The sequence below is a fragment of the Chrysemys picta genome, chromosome 9 (genome assembly GCF_011386835.1).
Source record: "Chrysemys picta bellii isolate R12L10 chromosome 9, ASM1138683v2, whole genome shotgun sequence".
Taxonomy (NCBI): domain Eukaryota; kingdom Metazoa; phylum Chordata; order Testudines; family Emydidae; genus Chrysemys; species Chrysemys picta.
This window is the reverse complement of record NC_088799.1, coordinates 100,233,325-100,256,650: the sequence shown is the minus strand read 5'-3', so window position 1 is coordinate 100,256,650 and position 23,326 is coordinate 100,233,325. Positions and strand designations below refer to the sequence as shown.

Sequence of the window (23,326 nt, the reverse complement as noted above, 5' to 3'; positions counted from 1 at the left end):
GGACCTTGGCTATGTTGCTATACATATTCAGGTCATTACCAACGTAGTGGCAAGGTTTATTTCCGTACTATTTTAAAGTGGGAATCCTGGACATGTGAATTTTCTCTTGCTGGATGTTATGTATCTACACTTAAATATCTTGCTACATTTGTATGTTACATGTATTTATAAAAAAATTAATTACAAAAATGTTTTATGATTTACAGTTATGATGCAAAAATGTCTATAACTGATTCCGCAGTTAAGAAGAACTTATACCCCATATACTTGTTGTTGATGTCAGGAATTGAGAATGAATTACTTCTCCATCTAAACTTAATGTATTTATTTCATAGTTTTTAGTGATGGAATTTCAAATTTCAACTTAAGTGACAAGCCTTATGTAAACTCTGATCATGCTGGTATTTATACATAAAATGTTATGTAGTAACCTCTGTACTTACAGCAATGGAATAAACAAATGAACCTTTCCGAATGAATAGTTTGCTTTTATAGTGCTCAAACACTGATGTGAACATGGATTTAAAATAACAAATGTTGCTTTAATATGTTTTGTACAGTAGATGTAGATATAAAAGTTTCTTCAAAATAATTTCACAGATATCACTAAACATTCCATAGCTGTAACAGAAGCACCTAAGAGTCTTCTTGTTTATTTATAGTTATACATAGTTAAAATATATTACACTTTTGAAAGTATTTTAAATCACTGAATAGCTTTGCTAGCATCTTAATACGTCACATGAGAGTAAAAGGCAGTCCACATTCATGATGTAAATATATAGTAAGATAAGGTTGGGGTTCTTTTTTTTACATCTAATTAAGTCATTACTCATGTCCTCAAGATAACCATGGTGATGAGACCTGAAAGATGAGAAATGAAAAACAGTTTAGTTTAACTGAATAAAACATTCAAAATAGAGATCTAACAGTTGCCTGTCACAGGCCAGAAAACAAGATAAGAGTGCATAAATCTACAGTGTGAAATTTTACATATATTTCACTTAAAATATTTTATAGGAATAACTTTCAAATATTACTCAACCAAAGTTTGGCTTAATCAGAATCAATGTTTGTTTAAAATGTTAGTTCTAAAGAACTAATCATGTCTAGATCATCCAGTCTGAACAAATCCAGAGACTTCAGTGCCAGAAGCGATGCACGTTCAGTGAACAATTATGGATCAGATTGTCTGGAAATTAACCTATTGTTGCTAGTTAGAGTCTGTGCAGGGACTGTCTTACTCTGCATGTGCAGTACTTAGGACAATGAGGCACTGATCTTGGTTGAGGCCTTTAGGTGCTTTTCTAATATAAATATTGCTGGCACCACCTAAACTAAGTAACTGAAACCTTGTTTTCATTTCAGCTGAGTGCATTTAACAGCACCTTTGTTTGTAGACAGTTATGTGGGCAGCTTGACTTCCTGTCATCACTCACACAGTGCGGGAAGTTCCCTCAGACTCGTCCCCAGCACCCATCAGAGTGTGCAACCAGCAGCAGAGCGACAGTCAACGGGGAGGTGCCTAAATGTGTTTGGCACTGTTGCGCTTGTATCTATCGCTACCTCCACTGCCAAAGGCCTTCCCCTATCAGCGGGGAGCAGATTTAAGAGAAGTGTCAAACTTGCTTTTTTACAAATAGGTTCTCTAGCACTAATCATGCAACCTTCAACTGCTCCCGGTATTAACGCTGAACTGCTGACACTACACTTAAACCTGAAATGAACCTACCCCGTTTGGCAGATTTTGTTTGACTTGGTTTGCTTGACCCTACTTGTCTGACTAGCCCAGGTTCTGAAACAGATAATATATTCGAGTCCAGACCTGCAAGCGCAGAGCACCTCATGCTGCACTTGGTGAGCCCTGTAATTGTGCAGTAGTAACTGACAGATGGTGGAGCGAGCTGAGTCCAAAGGCAGCTAAACACAGAGCTGCAAGTAAAGTAGTGCTCCATGAACCAAAAACTATACTTCCGCTGGAATGCTCATATCCTCTGCCTCAGCACATCTTTAAAGTGGAAGTCCAGGTAACTCTGAGATTACTCTATCAGTCATAAGAAAATTTGCTGGACATTGAGAGTTTCACATCATCCAGGGGTTAAAATTAGTTAACCAATAGCTTAAAAAACCCCTTGCTCCGGTGGAAGTATCAAAGGAGGTTAAAACTCTGCACCTGCACAGTAGTCCGCCTGAATGCAGATCGGTCACAATGTGCTGGTGTTGGCCTGCTGCTGCCATCCAATGTCCTAAGTTGTGGGTTCTATTTAAGAGGTCCAGGATTGAGAATTCATGGAGCACAGTTGCAGGAGTACTTTCCCTTTGATAAGCACTTCAACCATTCACAAACCTCAACTTGTTCTTCAGACTATGGTCTGGTCTACGCTACACAGTTACGCTGACGTAAGGCAGCTTATGTTGACCTAATGATGTCAGTGTCTACACTACAGCCTTGCTCCTGCCGCTGTAAGTGCCCTACTACACGACAAAAGAACTCCACCTCCTCGAGAGGCGTAGGGCTTATGTCGGTGTCGTTAGGGCAACGCAGTGTCTGTGTAGACACTGCATTCCTTACACTGGCTGTTGGCAGGAGCCATGAAATTGTCAAGAAAACCAGGCAGCTAGAATCCAGCTGCTCTCACACTTCCCTGGAGAGCTGGGTGGCTGGACCCCCACTCCCCGCTGGAAGCCCAGCAGCCTTATCAATTTCATGGCTTCCTGAGGAGCACACGGCAGCTTCCTCCCCGCTCCTGGCATGGAACGGGGAGTGGAGGGGTAGGGCAGCCGGCCGGGAGCCCAACAGGAGCTGCCAGCGGAGCTGAGAGACCAGGCTCTCATCTCCACACACTGTGCCCCTCTTACATCCATGGAAGTGCTCTGGTGAGGACGCGCACCACCGACCCAAGGAGGGTAGTGTGGACACAGTAATTACTGTGGTGGCTGTAAGTCAACCTAATATAGGTCGACTTATGTTTCTAGTGTAAACATACCCTCTAGCAGGCACTAGCATAGAAAGTTATGACTTCCGGAATTGGCGAGAACCTGAGCTTATCTAACTCATTTCACAACACCACATACTGGGTTTATTAATTAGTGCATAATGGCCACTTATGCCATGTGGCAGGGGACCATGTAAAGCATTTAACTAAAAAAAGTGACTATGAACTAAAAGCAAAGATGCCTTTCTCTTTCCCACCAACCCACCTAGTTACTACAGGTATAAGCCTGAGAAGAGAAGATGCACCATCCTCTCTCCGTGGCAACAGATGTACACTTTGGACAAGCAACCATCCCACTAGCATCACCTCAATCAGATCTAGCCTAAGTTTCAGGCTGTTCATCCTCATTTTAGTCCTGATCTCAGCCAGGCAATAGGAAAGCAGAGAGCGAGTCCAATGCTACCTTCCTTTAAGTCAGCACTGGTTGCTGCTGAGTAACAAGGCACTCTCTCCATGAGATAAGGGGCTGCCTTCTCACTCCTGCCATTTTAAGGAGCAAGTCACAGGTTTGGGAATCAGACACAGGTGTTGTCCCTGTCCATTCACCCTTTAAGTGCAGTTCTGTTTCTCGTGGGTAAAAGGAGACAGCTCTTCACATTAGATCTCTTCTGGGTTAGAGGGGATGAAGAGAAGGAATTTCCAATATCAATAGATAAGATGACTGAACTACAATTTTACAGTATAGAAGTCCTGGCAAATAATCCATAGGAAACAGCAATGTATTCCAATAGCTTTCTTTGACAAATGAGGTGGAGTAGACGCCTATACGCTAGGTTCCTGTTCTGAGGGTCAAATAAGACACTTGTCCAGAACACTTACATTGCTAATGGTGAGGGCTTCCGTCTCAACACCAGCGAGTACTACTGTGACCTTCTATGTTAAGTACAAGGGGAGATGGAACCGAATGAAATTAGTCTTGACCCTGGCCCCGAGACATGAAAGTACATCTTCTCATCAAGCCAGTAGTGAATTTCACAGAAGTTCCTTTGATCGACACTGACTCCAGTAGAGACTGGAAAAAAGCTGTTTAAAAAATCCTTTTCAAAACACTTACCTAAAACATAAGCAGCTACTAACTTTTGATTCACACTTAAATGGAGGTAGAGAGGCACCAAGGATTCCACTTCCCCCAGTGTCGGTAGCATTAGTGCTCCAATGCATACTATTCCCAGGAAGACTGTTAGTAAACTAGGTCCCGACGAGGCAGATCTGTTTTCTGAAAAATAAAATGGCATTCATTGCAATGAAAGTCTGCAGCACTTCAACTTTAAATGTTCTGCAGTCTGGAAAAACGTTTATAGTGCACGTGTGTGAGACGTTGCATTTGTCATGCCCCTATGGTGACCTCCTCTACACTCTGCCCATTTCTCCAACTCTGCTGGGATTCATTTTAACATTTCAAATCACCAGCCCACTTTCAAACATCCTTTTTCGTAAAGGAAGACAATTACGAACACGTTTCCTTCTTTTCCCTATCTCCAGTGCTGAACTCACACTACTGGGAGGCGCAGGGTCTTTGTTCCCATGGCACGATTATGGTCTAACAGCCCATGATATCGCTGGAGACTGGGAATCCACACAGGCCACTGATGTAAGGCATTTGTTTCCAGCGCTGGTATATTCGGATCTCAACGTAATCACAACATGATGATTACAGAAGAGCTGTTTTGGACATGCTTTAGAAAATGTTGTTGCTTATGATCCTCTCTCCTTTTGATGCCTGTAGAGTTAGGCTCATGGGGAGAAGGCAGCCTGGCTTACAGACTTGGAGTGAGGAAAAATAATACCAAAATATTCTTAAAAATTCCTCCTAAAACATTTTACAGTTGTTCCTGAAAAATGTGTAGTATAAACAAAACACATGTTGTAATATAAGGGGGTGACCTGCACCACATGTTCACGGCTATCTCTGTAGCACATTTAACCCAAACATACTAATAAAACCTTTCAACAGTGGGACACTATGTAGTTTCTTTTTAGTGAATGATGCTGGATTAATATCACAGGTAAGATTGCAGTTCTGTAGCCCAATTTACAGACTTGGAGACAAAGGTACAATGAATTTATTATTTATATAGGGTGATACAAAGATGCTATCTCCCTGAAAAAAAAATCCAGAAAATAACTCAATAATAAGGCTTTCTTATGGATTAAGACAAAGGAATAAACACTATCCCTCGCGTTCTGTGGAAGCAATCTAGGTTAGGTAGGTTTTCTACAACACCTCTCTTCCCTCAGAGGAACTGTAAATATTATGTTTTGTTAAGCTCCTTTTATGACAACCTTGATAACTCTTCACATTACCAGTGAAAGTGATGCTTGATTATGGTAAGAACCTCAGATGTCTGCCTCACTTTAATCATTTTGTACTGCCCAGAAGCTAAGTACCAGAAAACAAAGTCAAATGTCAAGTATTGCTTGAGCAATCAATTAATATGCAGATTCTAAGCTAACAAAATCAGGTACACCTATAGATATGGCTTACAAGCATGCTCTCCCCTCACGGAAAAAAAATCTTACACTGAAAATGTAACAGTGAATTAAAGAAATTGTCATTGAATATAAAATTATTCAAAACCCATATCCGTTTAACGGGAAAGGCATAAATAAATAACTGGGATCCAAATGTACAGAACTGGTTGGACTCCCGGCTGCAAGCAGAAGTTGGTCTTGGCTAGGACATATAACATGCACCACCTAAAACTCTAGTGCAGCAAATTGCAATTAGCATCTGCTAGTTGGCAAATTGAACCTGCCTGGATTAGCTTCCCCTAGGCTTCAACTTGACCAGCTCACAGGTCTGCACTAGAGCTGTAGAATAGGCTAGCTAACACATTCTTAGAGAAAACACCACTGTTTCCACTCATCTAGACAGACCAGAGAAGACGAGGAAGCAGAAATGGCCAGGTCATTTTTTTTTTAAATCGTTTACATATAGCCAGGAGGTTGTGACTATTTCTTTCAGGTGAGGACCTTGCAATTCTCACCGATGTTTGCAATATGCGCTACATGGAGCTACACTTTAAAGCCGTCCAGAAATGCAGGCTGGCGCAGAATGCAGCACACACGTGGCAAGTGAAGTACCTTACTTCAAACACATTAAACCAGCACACTGTGATCTGTACGGGCTGCCTATTGGTTTCTGGATGAAGTTTAAGGTGCTGATATTGACTTACAAGGCCCTAAATGTTTTCGGCACTGAGAGACTGCCTCTCTCTGTGTGCTACTATGTCGGAGACCAGGAGAAGCCCTTGAGCTGCAGCCATGTTGGTATAAGCAAGAAGGGTCTGTTGGCTGGACGTTCTCAGCGAGGGCTCTGCAGCGTTCGAATTCACTCCCCCACTTGGTCCTGGATCAACTGCCTTCAGGGTACATTGCAAACTCATCTTTTTCCCAGGCATTTCTGGGTGGGAAAGTGCTGAAAGGGGGGGGAGGGTTGGAGCTTGGAAGCTGCCCTTGCTGTTGGTGGATTATACTGAATTTTACTGCTGCACTTTCAGGGTATTCTTCGTGACGTATTGCTCAGTTATGTTCAGGGGACCTAAGGGCTAAGACTCCCCGAGCACCCGCTGTTCTACAGCTGTGGGGCTGCTCCCTGGTCTGAGGCAGACACTTGGAATGTGGCTTCACAGCGCTGCCCAAGCCCATCCCTTCCCCGGCGCTGGAGTCTGACAGCTCATTACTATAGACATGGCAATGGGATGTTTCAGCAATGCTTGGGGATGTGCCAAGCACACCGACTCCATTCCCTGGCTTATTAGGGCACAGGCTCTTCCATGGCTGACAGGCAGCAAGGGAAGAATATTTAAAGGGGCGGCACAGCCTGAAGAAGTCTCCCTTTATTTACAGCTCCAGAACAGAGCTCAGCCAGGAATAGGCAGCAGGCTCCCTTAGGCCAAAAAAGTTCCCCCCTTCTCAACTGCGATCAAGGGAGAAGAGTAGAATTGGCACGTGCCAGCTTAAAGAAGCCCCCCAACCCTAAATAGGCAGGATCCCTGACAACTGTCCCTTTTCAGTGCTCAAGGTAGACGAGGCCCCTCTCCTGCATAAAAGGTTTGGATTCCTCCTCCTGATGGACCTGCACCTGCACTATGGCTGTCTAACACCACTGATCCAGTAGGGGGCAGTGATTCGGCCACTAGAGCCCATTTTCTAACAACACACAAGGTCCAATGGTGCCAAAAGAAGAGAATGCAGACAAGGATAGAACCCTATTCTTAGCACACCTTACTGGTTGTAGTACAGTAGGTAACTGTTCAAAGGCTCTAGAAACACCTTGGATTACCCCTCCCCCTCCTTTTTTTAACGAGTTACTGGTATGTTGGAGTCTGAAAGATCTTCATGCAGAATCTTTAGAGCCATTAGCATTTAGCCAAGGTTTATACCTAGGTTTTTGAAGTATGGATTCAAAGCATACATGAAAATGGCTCCTGTTTTCTAAACTGATTTTGCAGTTCTCAGAGGCATGCCAGCAATGCTGGTCCCCTTTTAACCCTACCAATCAGATGTTCTTAGTTTGCACACTCATTATACTGTTCCTTTGCTCTGTCTGCTCCATTCTTAGCAAATATGGTATGGTAACAAACTAGATTCTTATGCACCGGCATGCCATATTGCATCAGCTCACTGGTCCATATAATCTAATATTCGGTTTCAAACAGTGGCCTGTACCAGATGCTTCAGAGGAAGGCACAAGGAATCCTGTAATGAAATAGCCTGACCACAGCAAAGTTTCTTCCCAATCTCCGTCAATTAGTGGTTGATTTATAACCTGAGGCATAAGAGATCATGTATATGTCTGATTCAAATCCCATTGAAGTCAATAGAAACTCACCATTGGGTTTTTGGGATCAGACCTAAACCTGTTTTTTTTGTTTTGTTTTTTTTAAACTATCAAGTGGGAACACTCATGGTTACAATATCTTTTTTAAAAATTGTACGAAGATACATTCCACTGAAGAACATAACTATCCCCTGCCAATTTGGGACTTACATCATGTAGAGATAGTTGGTCACTCTTTTGTTTTAACAAGAGGAATTCTCTCATGTATCACATTTCAGAAAAGATGTGGACAAACTGGAGAATGTCCAGAGGAGAGCAATGAAAAGGTCTAGAAAACATGAACTATGAAAAAAGATTGAAAAAATTGGGTTTGTTTAGTCTGGAGAAGAGGAGAGACATGACAATAGTTTTCAATTACATAAAAGGTTGTTGCAAGAAGGAGGGTGAAAAATTGTTCTCGTTAACCTCTGAAGATAGGACGAGAAGCAATGGGCTTAAATTGCAGCAAGAGTCGCTTAAGCTGGACATTAGGAAAAACTTCCTAACTGTCAGGGTGGTTAAGCACTGGAATAAATTACTTAGGGAGGTTGTGGAATCTCCATCACTGGAGATTTTTAAGAGCAGGTTAGACAAACACCTGTCAGGGATGGTTTAGATAATATTTAGTCCTGCCATGAATGCAGGGGACTGAACTAGATGACCTGTTGAGGTTCCTTCCAGTCCTACACTGCTATAATTCTATGCAAAGTTACCTAGGGTGGGATTCACAAGCGGGACTTAGTCATTCTCTCTCTGGGCCATTGTATAGTTAATTATTTATACAAAGTGGGCAGCTTCGATAGGAGAGATCTGCCCCACAGCAGAGTGATTATGGATTCTCTTGGAAAGTGGGAGACCCAAGTTCAAATCCCTGCTCCATATCATGCGGGAAGAACTTGAATCCAGGTCTCCCACATCCTGAGCACTCTAACCACTGGGATAAAAGTTATAAGGGGGACCCTACCCTCACCATTTTGTGTGGGTTTAGACATGCCCTAAGCCAGTGGTTCCCAACTTTTCCAGACTACTGTACCCCTTTTAGGAGTCTGATTTGTATTGTGTACCCCAAGTTTTACCTGACTTAAACTACTTGCTTACAAAATTAGACATAAAAATACAAAAGTGTCACAGCACATTGTTAATGAAAAATTGCTTACGGTCTCATTTTGTCTGTATGAAATTTTAGTTTGTACTGTCTTCGCTAGTGCTTTTTATGTAGCCTGTTTGAAAACCCAGGCAAATATCTAGATGAGTTGATGTACCCCTTCAAAGACCTCTGCATACCCCCAGGGGTACGTGTACCCCTGGTTGAGAACCACTGCCCGAAGCACACCTATCAGATTAAGCCCTGAAGGCAAGAGAGGCAGGGGAATCCCTATTTTGTGAATCCTGCTGGGGCACAGGTGAGTTAGGCACGCAGCTGCTGGGCAGTGTCAGTACTTTAATGGTGGAAACATAGGAGCCATGGGATTCTAGACACCTCTACAGGGTTAGGTGGCAGCTGTGCAGGGCTTTTGTGCAAGCCAGTGGTGCCTAAATGTTGGACTTAGAAGACAACAAAACAATCAATGAGTTAACAAGCCTTCTCGCCCTGCCACCCCTAATTTGCAAGAGCTCATGCTTCAGCCATGGCTGCTGTTACATCACCTACTCTCTACACTAGTGCACGTGCATAGCAGATATTTGTAACTCCCCTTTTCTGTACATTTCAGAGGTAAAAACATGGCACACAAGAAGTGCCACGTGTGGAAAGTGTCTGACTGTATCTGCTGCTGGTCAGGAGGTGGAGGATTGAAGTTCTGAGACAGACAAAAATACATGTGGAGACACACTTTGAGAGAACAAATTAGTCTCCAAGGGCATGGTCCTGCAATCCTTTCTTTTGTAGCCACATCTCCTGCTGAAGTCAGTTGGAATTTGCTTGTGTAGTAGGATTGGACCCTTAAAAGACACATTACGCAAATTAACCAAACTCGGATAGCCCATGTAACTTTAGGGGCAAATGGTAGTTTATAGCTCTCTCATTTGACTAAAGAGGACATAAGCAAGAGAGCAATAGCGTGGGCTCTGGAGCACCATAACCACTCTTAACAATAACCAGTGTACTCTTACAAGAAAGTAAAAATGGAGTTAATTTAGACTATCTTCCTTATAGTGTAACCTCTTTCCAGTCATTTCAGCTGGACCAAACGGTTTGTTCTAGAAGAGGGCTAGGTAAGACTTTAACTACCTGGTTGACACAAAGTCTGCTCAAAAAAGACACTTTCAGCCAGGTGTTCTTTTATTCTCTTTTCCTCTTCTTCCTTTTGCTGTTGCTCTTTTGCAGATGGAAGTAGTGTAGCAATGACTTCTTTCCGCCCTAACGCTTTCCTCTGGCTTTGTTCAGACACTTGGAGACGGAATTTGTCTATCACGCCATAGTGACAAGCCCGAACGTCTCTGTGACGAATCACACTGTAGATTTAAAAAAAAATTATGCAATTCTTTTAGAAGCTAAAATAATTATATTCACAATCACAAAAGTATTAGGGGCATCTTCAAAAGCAAAACCCAACCACTCTAAGAGTTTCAGCTAGATACGTAGTTAAATTTCGCAGATCTTTTCACTGCTCTGTGGATACATCTCTTACATTCTGTTGAGAAACCTGCAACTGACTTGTATGGGTAGACCCCTGCATCTATGCAGAGCCCTTTCAAGAGATTCATCTGCATGGTTTCAACTGCAAGGCAGGGGTCAGGATACTTATATTATGCCCACGACCACTATCTGAGCACCCAAGATGATGCAGTTCTATAGTACTTCATGTCAAGTCTCACACAGGACCCATAAAGAGCAAAGCTTAACTAAATCTCTTCCGTACCTCTCTTCTACGAACAGCAGTTTGTTCACTGGGGTCTTCACTAAAACAACGAGGAGTCTGGTGGCACCTTAAAGACGAACAGATTTATTTGGGCATAAGCTTTCATGGGTAAAAACCCACTTCTTCAGATGCAAATAAATCTGTAAATCTTTACGGCGTCACCGGACTCCTTGTTGTTTTTGTGGATACAGACTAACACGGCTACCCCCGATACTTGGGTCTTCACTGTAGCTATAAATAATTATAAAAATGCATGTGTACCTCGTTTTAAAATCCCACAATATTTAGCCATCATAATGGGTATTGTAACTATTTTTGTCCAAAATGCAAATTATTTACTTGAATGACCATAAAAACCTTTTGAGAGATCTTAAGTGCTACTAAGAGAAAATCCATATTTAAGCCAGTTAGCTTCAGGAAATGTGCAGTCTGACAAGTTTCAGCCCAGAGAAAGCTGCAAACTCCTAAGAATAAAGCTTTCTAACTACACTGGCATTGGGTAGTGCCATTTTAACACTGTTCCAGGAAACTTGTCACTTCACCATTCTACTACTGCACAAACCCCCATGATGTCTGCATTTTGGACTGAATTTTAAGAAACTGGATTTTGTGATCACATTAAGATACCTAGTATTTTAATAACAAGCCTTTGTGGGTATGCCTAAAATTAACATGTAGTTTAAGCAGGGCTTTCAAAAGGGAACAGAGAATGACAGAGGTTTGAAATACATCAGCCTGTAAACCATATGCTTACTGAACATAGGAGCTTCTTCGTAACCTCAGAAGCAAATGAGACTGGCCATGATGGAGTTTCATCAAGTAAATTTATTTCACCTGTGGCTAGGCAACTGCCACTTGGTGAAGAGTGGGCTCTGTCTTGAGTAGATCACTGAGCAACGAAGGTTTGACCCTGCAGTCCTTACTCGGGCATGCACTTTTGCTTATGTCAGAGCTGCAGCTTCAAGCCTTTGATTTTTATTTTAAGACTTCTTGTGTTGCTTTAAATTCTTTTCTATTGTTAGTACCATGCTTCTATGCATCAGTATTAGCACAGCATTACGTAAAGATTCTGTTTGAGCATACACAGTTACTGTCAAGCAAATAGATGTTTTTCTACAGACCCGTATAAACAGATACATTCTCCTGTTTCTTACTGGAGAGCACTGCATAATTAGAAGCGCTGTAGAATATTGGTTTATCTGGCAAAGGGCCATATGTATACAACACAGTTCATATCTTAACCTTACAGCAATAAACATAGTTCCAAGAACGTTACCCATATTGAGACAACATCCCCCAAAACGGGGTTGGGTATTTGCTGCTGAAAAAATATTCTTGGAGACCTAACTAAGGAAACTAATATTTTCTGAGATGGACCCAAAGATAATCAATCAAAATTCCATAAAGATCAGATAGAGACCAGAATGACTCACTGAATTACAGTAATAGAAACATTCCATGCACTGGTATGTGTTGATCATTTTTGTGCCTTTAACAGGATTGCTATCCCTACCCACTGATGCTTTTTAATGGGAAGTGCTAGTTGGCTACTCCCTTGAAATTCCCAATCACTCCTGATAAGGCCAGTGCCACAGTACCAGATTGGCGCCTCATATCAGAGTAGTGTCATTTGCTTTGCAGAGAACCAAAAGTTCATTACAAGTAGGTCTTTCGTTAATGGTATTTAGTGGCCAGAAAATATAAAGAATGCTTTTGGGGGTAAATAAATGTTTAATCAGAAAACCCAATTTTCTTTTTCTTTATTTATTTTGGATACTTCATGCTCATGAGACACACACTGCAGCCTTGAAGTCATGTAGATCAGCATGAAGCTAACATACAGAAGCTGAAACATGTCAGGCTATTTTGAATTAAATGAATATTTACCAATTTTTTCTGCTCTGAATTACAGCAGTCAATACTGATAAATCATGGTTAAAGCAAAAAACCAGAAGCCTTATTTAACATTTGGGGATTTCGAAGGTAACGCTTAACTGCGCATCAGTCCTTCTCTGCGAGTGAGTTGGGGTCAAGGAAGGAGACGAGAGATTAAAAAAATGGTAGGCAAGAGTATCTTCACTGAACAGGGCAGCAGAAGTATACTCACTACGTTATATGGCCCATGGAAAGCATGCATATTAGAATTTCACAGATTCTCACTTTGCCAATCTGCAAATAATTCTCACCCCAAAAAACCCAAGCCTGGTGATCTCACCCATCTTAGCAAAAAAACCTTACATTATAGCAAAGTATTCTAGTGTGCTTCATATTAGTACGACTTACTTTTAAAACTATACCATAGGATCTATTTATTAGCACTCTATTGTTTATTCATATTTACACAAGTAAAAAGGGGCACCTATCCAATGCCCCTGCCATAAAGTACAAAAACGGGGGAAAGAGCCAAGAGAACGCAAAACTATGAGATTGTTAAACGAGTACTGTACACTTGCCAAAATAATTTTACAACTTACATTTTGTGATTCAGTGTCCTTGATTCACTGTTTGTTGACTTTTCTTGCTAATTCATAAAATTTAGCAGCACACAATGTGTCTCTGCTCATTAATACACCTCTAGCCCGATAGAACGCTGTCCTCAGGAGCCAAAAAATCTTACTGTGTTATAGGTGAAACCGCGTTATATCGAACTTGCTTTGATCCGCCAGAGTGTGCAGCCCCGCCCCCCCCCAGAGTGCTGCTTTACCGCGTTATATCCGAATTCGTGTTATATCGGGTCGCGTTATATCGGGGTAGAGGTATATAGCAGGTTTTACCAGATTAAAGCAGGAATTTACTTTATATAGTAAAGTATTTAATTTTCTCTGGCTAATTTAGAATTACCAAGCAACTTGCGTAAGCACTAAGATATTTTAATGTTTAACAAAATCTGAATGATGTAGTGGGACTAGAGGTTAACATTTTCTGATGTGTAGTTTAAAATGTGCCTTTTAAATACTAGCTGAGGTTTAGACATACAATTAGCTGATGTAGTTATTCAAATCTTCAACTGTTAAGGAGAACTGAGCTATTTTTACTTACATATCAACACAACACTGAGGCTTCACTGCACCTGCAGCGTCGACAACAACATATTTATTTGGAGTTGTACAAAGAACTGAAATGAAAAGGACACTGGTGGTTACATAGTATAAACTAGCAGCAATACAAATTTTAATAAACAAACAGAGGGTGGTAAAAGACAAATCTGAATTTTTGCATAACACGATAGTTTTCATAACTTATGTTTGTTATATAAACTACAGGTAGACTGATAAAGGAAACCTTAAATTAAACTGAACCTAAGAAACCCACCTTTGAATTTTAAGGCAAACTCATAGGGGTTATATAGAGTCAACACCTGTTTGTGTGTTGACTGGTCATCTGCATAAAATATAAGCTCCGTAGGAAACACAAAAACAGGAAGATTTCCTTCCACTAACTCTGGCTGTCTTTTTTGTTGCTGCATTGGCACCGAATCCTTCCTGCTGCTTCTTCTGCTCTTATGATTTTGTATCCCAAACAGACTTCTGGTTTTGAGTCATTTAAGAATTCCAACGCATTTTGGCAATTCTGCAGAAGAAAGGAAATGGAATGATGATTGTGTTTGTTTTCACAAATCCATAGATAGAACCGAATCAGACAGCAGATGATACATAGATACAGTGCTTGACATTTGGTTTTGAGCTTGTTTATAATTATTTTAAGTGCCTTCAAAAATTTTTAAACTAACATAACTCTACTCATCTTTGACATTTTGTTTTCATCCATTTTAAAAACTGCAGTAAAGTAAGTGAATATGCCTTCCTTTCACTATTATTATTTGTATTGCTGTAGTGCCTCAGTCATGGACCAGGACCCACTGTGCTAAGGGCTCTACAAACACAGAACAAAAAGACAGCAAAGAGCTTATAACCTGAGGATAAGACAAGAGACACCAGGTGGATCAAGGCAGACAGACAGGAGAGTACAAGGAAACAATGAGACAATATTGGTCAACATGACAGCACACCAGCGGACTAACTGAAACATCCCAAGGTACAGTACAATATGTTATGTATCATGTTTGTATGAGAGCCAGGTCACAGTGCAAAGATTCAGAACAAAAGAATCAGGAAGACCTTCATTCTTCGTCTAATTGCACCTCTGAAGTCTGATCATAATAGTATTTCAGTGTAAAGGCAGTGAATTAAAAATCAAGTAGGATGTATAAGATATTTGTCACTATTCGATAGTACAGGGTAGGTTTTGGATTTTTCCTCACATTTACGGATGCTAAATTTGTAGTTATTATTTAAGTTGACATTAAGAATGATTGTTTTTCCCAGTGTGTAACCAAAATATCTTTTTCCCCCTCCAGATTTTTCAAGTTAATTTCAGGAATCTCAATCCAAACAAAACAAAAAACAAAATCCCACAACCTGTTCATATCACACTTCCAAATGTAATTTATAAGATAAAAATAAGGCCCCAATCCTGCAAATATTTATACAGATGCTTGCCTTTATGCGCTAAGTAATTCCACTGTAGTGAACAAGCCTATTCACAGTGCATGATGTTATGCAGGTGTTTAAGTTTTTGCAGAATTGTGGCCTAAAATAGTATTTCACTATGTTTTCTACAGGCTAATAATCCCAGGAGGACACCAAGAGTCTGACTGGAGACTCTTAGGCTGGCTGTACACTAGGAAATGTTAATTTAAAATCCCACGTGGCTGTCACCCATGGAGATGAGGCTCCTAGTGGTTTCCAGCATTTTACCACCACATCAACTAAACCTGTTACTCACCTGCAGCCTAACTGGTGGTTGCACCGTGGTAATTTTGTTTCTAGAATTCCCTAGTGCAGACACAGCCCTAATGCTATGGATGGTAAATAAATGCCTCATTTTCTGTTTTAAATCATGAAATTAGATTTCAAAGTGCCAATATTTTATAGCAGAGCTAATTTTCACAAAACTTCAGCTTTTGATACCTAAACATCCAAAAGGGACTAAAATCACTAGTACATGCTCTACCCGATGTACAGAATTTAGTTCTGGTTCAAGATGTAAAAACTTTTTAAAAATATATATTAATTTATTTTTAAAAATTCTCCAAAGAGTAGGTGCATATTGTCCTTCCCAAAGACTAACTGTTCTTATTCCGGTATCTTTTTTTCCTAAAATCCAATCTCCTTTCAGAACCCAGGATTACTTTCTAGTAGACTAGAATGCTAATTATATTCTTTTGATAACAAATCCCTGATGAGGATATTCCTGACTGATGTTCTAATTCTTTTTCAAAACACTTTTTAACTAGGCTACATATCAGCAAATGGCAATTTAGATTCTGTGCTCTTCTCAGAATTTTGGTAAATACTTTTTGTTTCAGAAGAGATGAATAAGCTCTGCAATTATTTTGCACAGCAAGTCTAATTAGTAGGACTTGAGCATCTTAATGTGCTATTGCTAAATAATATTCACAGGTTCATTCAAACATACAAGAACTGGATCAGGGTCTAGCTTGAAAGAATGCCAGCTCACAGGAATACAAAACCGTTTTCAAATAAACTATTTCTTACAGGCAAAAGAAGAGAGAATTCCAGGAAAAGCTAATTATAGTGCAATATACAGTAAGCAAGTCAAGAACATAAGAAATAAGATACTAAAAGTTCTCATTAATATAAAATCTACATATATGCATTTGGCCAAACTGCACAAAAGATTTTTTTCTAATGATTGTTTTAAACATACTTACTACATTACTGAATAACTAACAGAAAATACATTTTTGGATATTTTGAAATATTTTATTGGATTACTAAAGTTCCAATAAATGTGATTCTTTATTCTTCAATTACATTTTAGTATTGTTTCTTTTTATTTTAACACGTGCATTGGATTCATTGCAGATTCCCTGATCCTACCTCAACTCCAAATGTCATGTTTTTTTCTTTGTTTTTTTAAATATACATATGCATCATGCTCTTGCTTCCACTTGTCATTTATTGGCTGGGTAAAAAGTTATCATTCAAACTGGTATCAATGGAAAGTGGTAAGTTTTCACCAATATGAAGGACAAGGCAGGTGTACACTAGACTTTTGCGTCATAGCAACATCAGTTAGGAACGTGACTTTTTTTTGTGACAATGCTTTACTGGCAAAAGCCTTTATGATGATAGTTATACCAGCATAAAAGCTCTTTTGCTAGTATAACTTATTATGCTTGCTGAATCAGTATAAACTAAACTAGTAAAAGCACTTTTTATAAGCTACATCTATACTGAAGGGTTTGCTGGTATAATTATAATACCTAGGTCTTATAGAGTACTTTTCATAGTAGATTTCAAAGTGCTTTAGAAAAGAGGTCTATAACTGCAAAGCTCATTAGAATCAAAGGGACTATTAACAACACACAAAGCTAAGCATGGGCATAAATCTTTGCAGGATCAGGGCCTAAGGCTTCCTGCAAACTAATCCACACAGGTGGACTCAGTGACGTCAATGAGACTCTGCAGGTGCAAGGATCCTCTTGCACACAGCTCATATCATCTTAGCAGTGTTAGCTGTTTTGCCAACAGACTATACAGTATGACAGCTACTCTACACTGATGCCTTTCCCGCTCAATAAAGGAATCTTCCTCCATAAAGTACCTAAAAGTACACTGCTTGTGTCATGATAGCACTCCTTTGCCAGCATTTCCCTTAGAAACCCCTTTTTACAAGAGGTTTTAACTTGGCAGAGAAAAGCTGGACTAAAATGTAACTTATTTCTCCAAGCATAGAACTTTGATTTTTGGCTACTTTTTAGTTTAATAAAAAAGTGAAAATAAAATCAAGAAGTTTTCAAATTTAAGATTCTGTTCTATTCATGTTCTTATAACCAGCTCATCACCATGGTTTCTGAGCATAGTCTATTCTCCTTTTTTGTATTCAGGAGTACAAATGGCTTTTTTTTTAAAGGGGGAAATTGGGTAAGCAATTTATTCAGAACAATGAGCTAATCTTTAAAAAGACCTTAATATGTACATTACTTTTCTGAGATTTTAAACTGCACATCTCTGATTTAAGAAGTCTTGTTACAATGTAATACATACAAGGCATTGCACTGGAGCTATCGTTTACTAGCTCAGTAGTCTGCAGACTATGTCTAAGATTTTCAAAAGCGTCTGACCTCCATTCAAGATTTTTTAGGAGTCCACAAATGAAAAAAGGTTGAAAACCACTGTACTAGCTAAATAATGCTTATTGTAAAAGTTGTCCCCATTGATAAACTGTGTCAAGTTCCAAAATATGATCCAGATATGGACATGTTTTCATTATGCATAGACACAGTAAGACACAGTCCCTTCTGAATCATTACAGACTAAAAGACCAGTAAGAAATTCTTGTCCTTTCAGATTTGTCAAGAAATCCAATACAGTTTGAGGTTAAAGTTAAGTATTAAAATTGATGGAGCTGTTGGAATCTCATTCTATTTGTTTATTTATCAGGGTAATTTTAGATAGCCTTAATATATACCTACACAATCTACATGTTAAACTTCCTGGAATTACTTGGGAGGGAGAGTTATCTAGTGATTAGAGCACAGAATCAGAAGTCAGGACAGCTAGGTTCTACTATTTCTAGCTGTCATTGACTCATTGTATGATCTTGAGCAAATTAGTTAACCTCTCTGTGCCTCGGATTGTTAACTAAAGGCCTCAGTTAATCAGCAAGGTACTGAAGTGTGTATGTTGTCCCATTTAAATCTATGGGGCTACTCAGAAGCATATTTTGCAGATGGGGAGCCAAAATGGTTGTACTACTATTTACCTACCTCACATGGCACTGTGAAATGCAAGTAATACTTGCAAGGTGCTTTGAGATCTAATAATCCCAAAGTATTATCTATTACATCATATTAATGAGATACTAGTAGCATGATTTATTGTGTCCAATTTTATAAGTTTCTGCAGGAATTCTTTCACTTGAAAGATATTTTAAATGATGAATGCTACAAATTATACTTTGATAAAATTAGCTAGGTCACAAAGACAAAAACAAGGAAATACTAAATAACACTTGCGCACAATTTCTGATCCATTCTGTTTTAGTTAGGAAATGCAGGATTTTCAATAATGTAAATCAATCTCAACCTGAATTTCCTTATTTTTGTGGGGCTTACAATATTTTAAAATGGAAATTGGGTATGTTAATACTGTATGTTGTTGTTTTTTCCAGGTCAGGTAAAGCTGTCAATCAGGAAAAAAGAAATCCAAGCATCTCTGAGAAACTGATTTTTGAGTTGGGCTAGCTGGGGGGGGGGAAATCTGTTTTTCCTAAACATACTAATGAGACAAAGAGAGTCCATCTTGGCCAACCCTTTGTGTACCACTGTCCTTAACATTGTTCCTTGACAAAGAGTTGGTCTGACTGTAATGCCTCAGCGGGGGCACGAGAAGGGGAAGTATTGGCACACGCTCACTTTTACAAAATATGTTCCAGCAGTAAAGCTATGGCATAATCAGCTCGCCCCTCGATGCCCCGCTCCCCCAGTTCGAGCCCTGCCCTTCTTCCTTTCGGAGACGTCCCAGCTTTTGATTGCCTAGATCGGGGCGAACACAGAGTAAAACAGCCGAACCCAGCGGAGGGGCGAGCTGAGGATGAGGGTTTCAGATTCCCTCTCCCTTGCATGAGGAACGGGCCGGCTGGGGTGACCTCCCAACCCTTTCCTCCTTCACCCCAGGCAAGTGGCAGCCGGCAGCGAGGCCCGTCCCAGCCTGGCTGCTGCTCTCGGGACCCCGCTGGGTGCCTGTGGCCGGGAGGGGACGGGTACGGCTCCCCGGGGGCCAGCGGCCGGCTGCAGCGCCCTGTCCCGGCTCGGGGGCAGCCAGGCTCCGGAGCGCCCCCGCGCGGCGGCTCTGCGGCTGCTCCACGTGAGCGTGTTTACAGCGGCCGGACGAGGTTGATGTGCCGGGACCTGTCAACAGCGGGGCGGGGGGGGGGGGGGGCTCCGCGGCCAGAGCCCGACCCAGCGCTGCCCGGGGTCCCGGCCCTCTGCACCCGCCCGCGAGGCCCGGAGCTGCCGCTGCCCAGCCGCCCCACGGGAGCGCGGCTCCAACCGGGGGGGCGGGGGGATAGGACACCCACCCCCGGGGCCCCGGCTCTCCCCCCCGGGGGCCCGGATCCGAGCTGCCTCGGGCGGGCAGCCCCCGTCCCTGCCCCACTCCCGGGTGCCGGGGATCTCGCCGCCGCCGCCCCCGCCGCCGCGCCCGGCCTGTCAGAAGCGGGGATCGCAGCCCGCCGCCGCCGCCTCGGGCCGGGGGGAGCCGCGGAACCCTCAGGCCCTGGCGGCTCCCGCACTCACCCCTCGGGGCCCGCCGGGTCCTGGCTCGCCGGCTGCCTGTGGGGAGCCCCTTTGTCAGCCCCCCCCCTCCCCGCCGCCCGACACTGCAGGAAGCGTCGTCGCTATGGCTGCCGGGATCGTGGCTGACTCGCCCCCCCCCCCTCTCCGAGTGACGTCATGACCCGCCCACCGCGCGCGCGCTTCGGCTCGCGCTGCTGCCGCTGACCGTTTGTCTCCCCCGGGGGGGCTGGGGCTGGGGCCGGGCGGTTCCCAGGGCTCGCGCCCCGCGGGCCTCTTCGCCCCTGGCCAGCGCTGGGCCAGGGCGGGGCCGGGTCAACCTGCCGGGCTGACACCCTCTTCCCCACCCCCACCCCCGGGCGGTGAGGGAGCCCGGCGGACACCCCCCGCCCCCAGCTAATTAGGGACAGTCTCACTGACCTACTTCACAGCAGGTGGGAGGTCTCCCCTCGTCTGTGGGGAACCGGCCTCTGGTGGTACATGGGCCACTTGTCTGCGGTCACCTGACCCTAGGAGAACATCCCTGACTCAGAAACAAACGAGACACAGTCTAGGGACCCACGTGCCTGGCAGTGGCCCTTGGCCTCCCTGTGCTGCCCCCACCTCCCCCTGTTGTTGGTGACATTCCCATGTGGTCTTTTGGCTTTGTAACACTGAACGGTTTTTGGTGGGACCGCATCTTCCTGGGTGTGCAGCACCCAGCACGGCGCGTGTTTGGTTCTGATTTGGGCCCTTAAGCGCTACTGTGTGAATGCGTAACCCTGATGGATCATTCCAGGCGGTAAGATTGCTAACAGCCTGCAGTTTGTTTTCTGTACCAATGAATATAAGTAAAACAGATGAATGATTTAGATTGGCTTTTCAAACGGCAGGATTCCAGAATCCAGCCGTGGGTGTGATGATATATCTTGACTTTTTAGTAAAGCTTTTGATACGGTCTCCCACAGTATTCTTGCCAGCAAGTTAAACAAGTATGAATTGGATGGATGGACTATAAGGTGGAAAGAAAGGTGGCTAGATTGTCGGGCTCAACGGGTAGTGATCAACAGCTCGATGTCTAGTTGGCAGCCGGTATCAAGCGGAGTGCCCCAGGGGTCGGTTTTGTTCAACATCTTTATTAGTGATCTGGATGATGGGATGAATTGCACCTTCAGCAAGTTCGCAGATGACACTAAGCTGGGGGGAGAGGTAGATACGCTGGAGGGTAGGGATAGGGTCCAGAGTGACCTAGATAAATTGGAGGATTGGGCCAAAAGAAATCTGATGAGGTTCAACAAGGACAAGTGCAGAGTCCTGCACTTAGGAAGGAAGAATCCCATACACCGCTACAGGCTGGGGACCGACCGGCTAAGCAGCAGTTCTGCAGAAAAGGACCTGGGGATTACAGTGGACGAGAAGCTGGATATGAGTCAACAGTGTGCCCTTGTTGCCAAGAAGGTCAAGGGCATACTGGGCTGTATTAGTAGGAGCATTGCCAGCAGACCGAGGGAAGTAATTATTTCCCTCTATTCTGCACTGCTGAGGCCACACCTGAAGTATTGTATCCAGTTTTGGTACCCACACTACAGAAGGGATATGGACAGAGGTGAAAGTAAGCCGGTACAGTGTACCAGCAAGAGCCGGTACACCGTGCCGGACTGGACTGGTTTCCCTGGCGGTGATTTAAAGGGCCCGGGGCTCCCTGCAGCGGCCGGAGCTCTGGGCCCTTTAAATCCCGGCCCGAGCCCGGCTGCCGGAGTCCCGGAAGGGATTTAAAGGGCGGGGAGCCCCGGGCCCTTTAAGGTGCCGCCCGAGCCCCACTGCCGGAGCTGTGGCAGGGATTTAAAGGGCCCGGGGCTCCCCGCAGCAGCCGGAGCTCCGGGCCCTTTAAATCCCCGCCAGGGCTCCGGTGGCGCTTTAAAGGGCCCAGGGCTTTCCGCAGTGGCAGGAGCACCGGGCCTTTTAAATCCCCACCAGAGCCCTGCTGCCCCAGGGTAGTGGCGGCAGGGCTCCCGCGGTGATTTAAAGGGCCTGGAGCTCCGCAGCGGCCGGCGCCCTAGGCCCTTTAATTCGCCCCTGAGCCCCGGGGCTCCCAGCCGCCTCTGCAGCTGGTAGCTTCAGGGTGATTTAGAGGCCCCAGGGCTCACAGCCGGAGCCCCAGGGCCTTTAAATATTGAAAGGCCACGCCTCTTCCGGTTGAGGCCACGCCCCCGCTCAGGACTCTGAGGTACCGGTAAATCCTTTAAGTTACTTTCACCCCTGGATATGGACAAATTGGAGACAGTCCAGCAGAGGGCAAAAAAAATGATTTGTGGGCTGTGGCATATGACTTACGAGGAGAGGCTGAGGGAACTGGGGTTATTAAGTCTGCAGAAGAGAAGAGTGAGGGGGGATTTGATAGCAGCCTTCAACTACCTGAAGGAGGGTTCCAAAGAGGATGGAGCTCGGCTGTTCTCAGTGGTGGCAGATGACAGAACAAGGAGCAATGGTCTCAAGTTGCAATGGGGGAGGTCTAGGTTGGATATTAGGAAACACTGTTTCACTAGGAGGGTGGTGAAGCACTGGAATGGGTTACCTAGGAAGGTGGTGGAATCGCCTTCATTAGAGGTTTTTAAGGCCCGGCTTGACAAAGCCCTGGCTGGATGATTAGTTGGTGTTGGTCCTGCGTTGAGCAAGGGATTGGACTAGATGACCTCCTGAGGTCTCTTCCAATCCTAATATTCTATAATTCTATGATCTTTTATAAGTTACATGATGCACTCTACTGACTACTGAAATACAGCCACCTCCATTGCGGAACACAGCAGCCATTTAATACTTCACAATAAAAATATGCAGCAATTTAGGACAGGAAGTGACTTTATGTCCAGTTGTAATTATAGGGGGATTTTAAAATAGGAAGAAAGGCATTACACTGGAACTTAGCCAAGATGATAGTGCTAACACCCATCCTCTCACAAATGTCTCCTATGTGTCATACAGTCACTAATGTCTGCACCAGGAATTAGAATCTTACAACCACATATTGTTTGCTATTTCAGTTTATCTTTAATTCTTAATATACAAATTTCAATCTTTTCAGAATCTCTGAAAATGTATGCAGTGAAAGTATAATAATGGCAAATATTCTGGTAATACATAATATTTCTCTTTGAGAGACTTAAAACAGCTTAATGTTCAGTCTGTTAAAAATCAGCTGAAGAATTTTTGTTAAATATTTATGCTGGCAGACTTTGAGTATTCAGAGTACTTTTGGAAAGCGAGGACCCTTGTATTATGCACTAATCAAATATAGCATGTTTTCTTTGTTTGAAAACCTGTCTTAGCAGAAGTTCCCTAATGCAGT

The 23,326-nt window shown here is 43.0% G+C and overlaps 1 protein-coding gene across 3 annotated transcripts; it reads right to left on the bottom strand.

Moving 5' to 3' along the window:
* Window positions 1-467: 467 nt before the first annotated feature.
* Window positions 468-20,441, bottom strand: MOSPD1 (motile sperm domain containing 1). 3 transcript variants are annotated; one of them, XM_065557358.1, is made up of 6 exons: window positions 20,422-20,441; window positions 13,992-14,249; window positions 13,719-13,794; window positions 10,049-10,272; window positions 4,051-4,212; window positions 468-864 (listed from the first exon to the last, which is right to left on the bottom strand). In XM_065557358.1, exons 2-6 carry the CDS (start codon window positions 14,143-14,145, stop codon window positions 833-835), a joined length of 648 nt encoding a protein of 215 aa, XP_065413430.1. In that variant the 5' UTR covers window positions 14,146-14,249; window positions 20,422-20,441; the 3' UTR covers window positions 468-832. The 3 variants fall into 3 exon arrangements, with proteins under 3 accessions (XP_065413430.1, XP_005301120.1, XP_065413429.1); XM_005301063.5 differs by lacking the exon at window positions 20,422-20,441 and adding an exon at window positions 20,005-20,200; XM_065557357.1 differs by lacking the exon at window positions 20,422-20,441 and adding an exon at window positions 19,123-19,237.
* Window positions 20,442-23,326: the final 2,885 nt, after the last annotated feature.

What these genes read in the sequence shown, in the direction of transcription:
- MOSPD1 (XM_065557358.1), bottom strand. Translation starts at nt 14,145, where the DNA reads ATGCAGCAACAAAAAAGACAGCCAGAGTTAGTGGAAGGAAATCTTCCT. An exon ending in GCAGACTTTGTGTCAACCAG is followed by an intron (nt 4,213 to 10,048) that starts GTAGTTAAAGTC and finishes TTTATTTTTCAG; the next exon opens with AAAACAGATCTGCCTCGTCG. An exon ending in AGTAGCTGCTTATGTTTTAG is followed by an intron (nt 865 to 4,050) that starts GTAAGTGTTTTG and finishes CTCATCTTTCAG; the next exon opens with GTCTCATCACCATGGTTATC.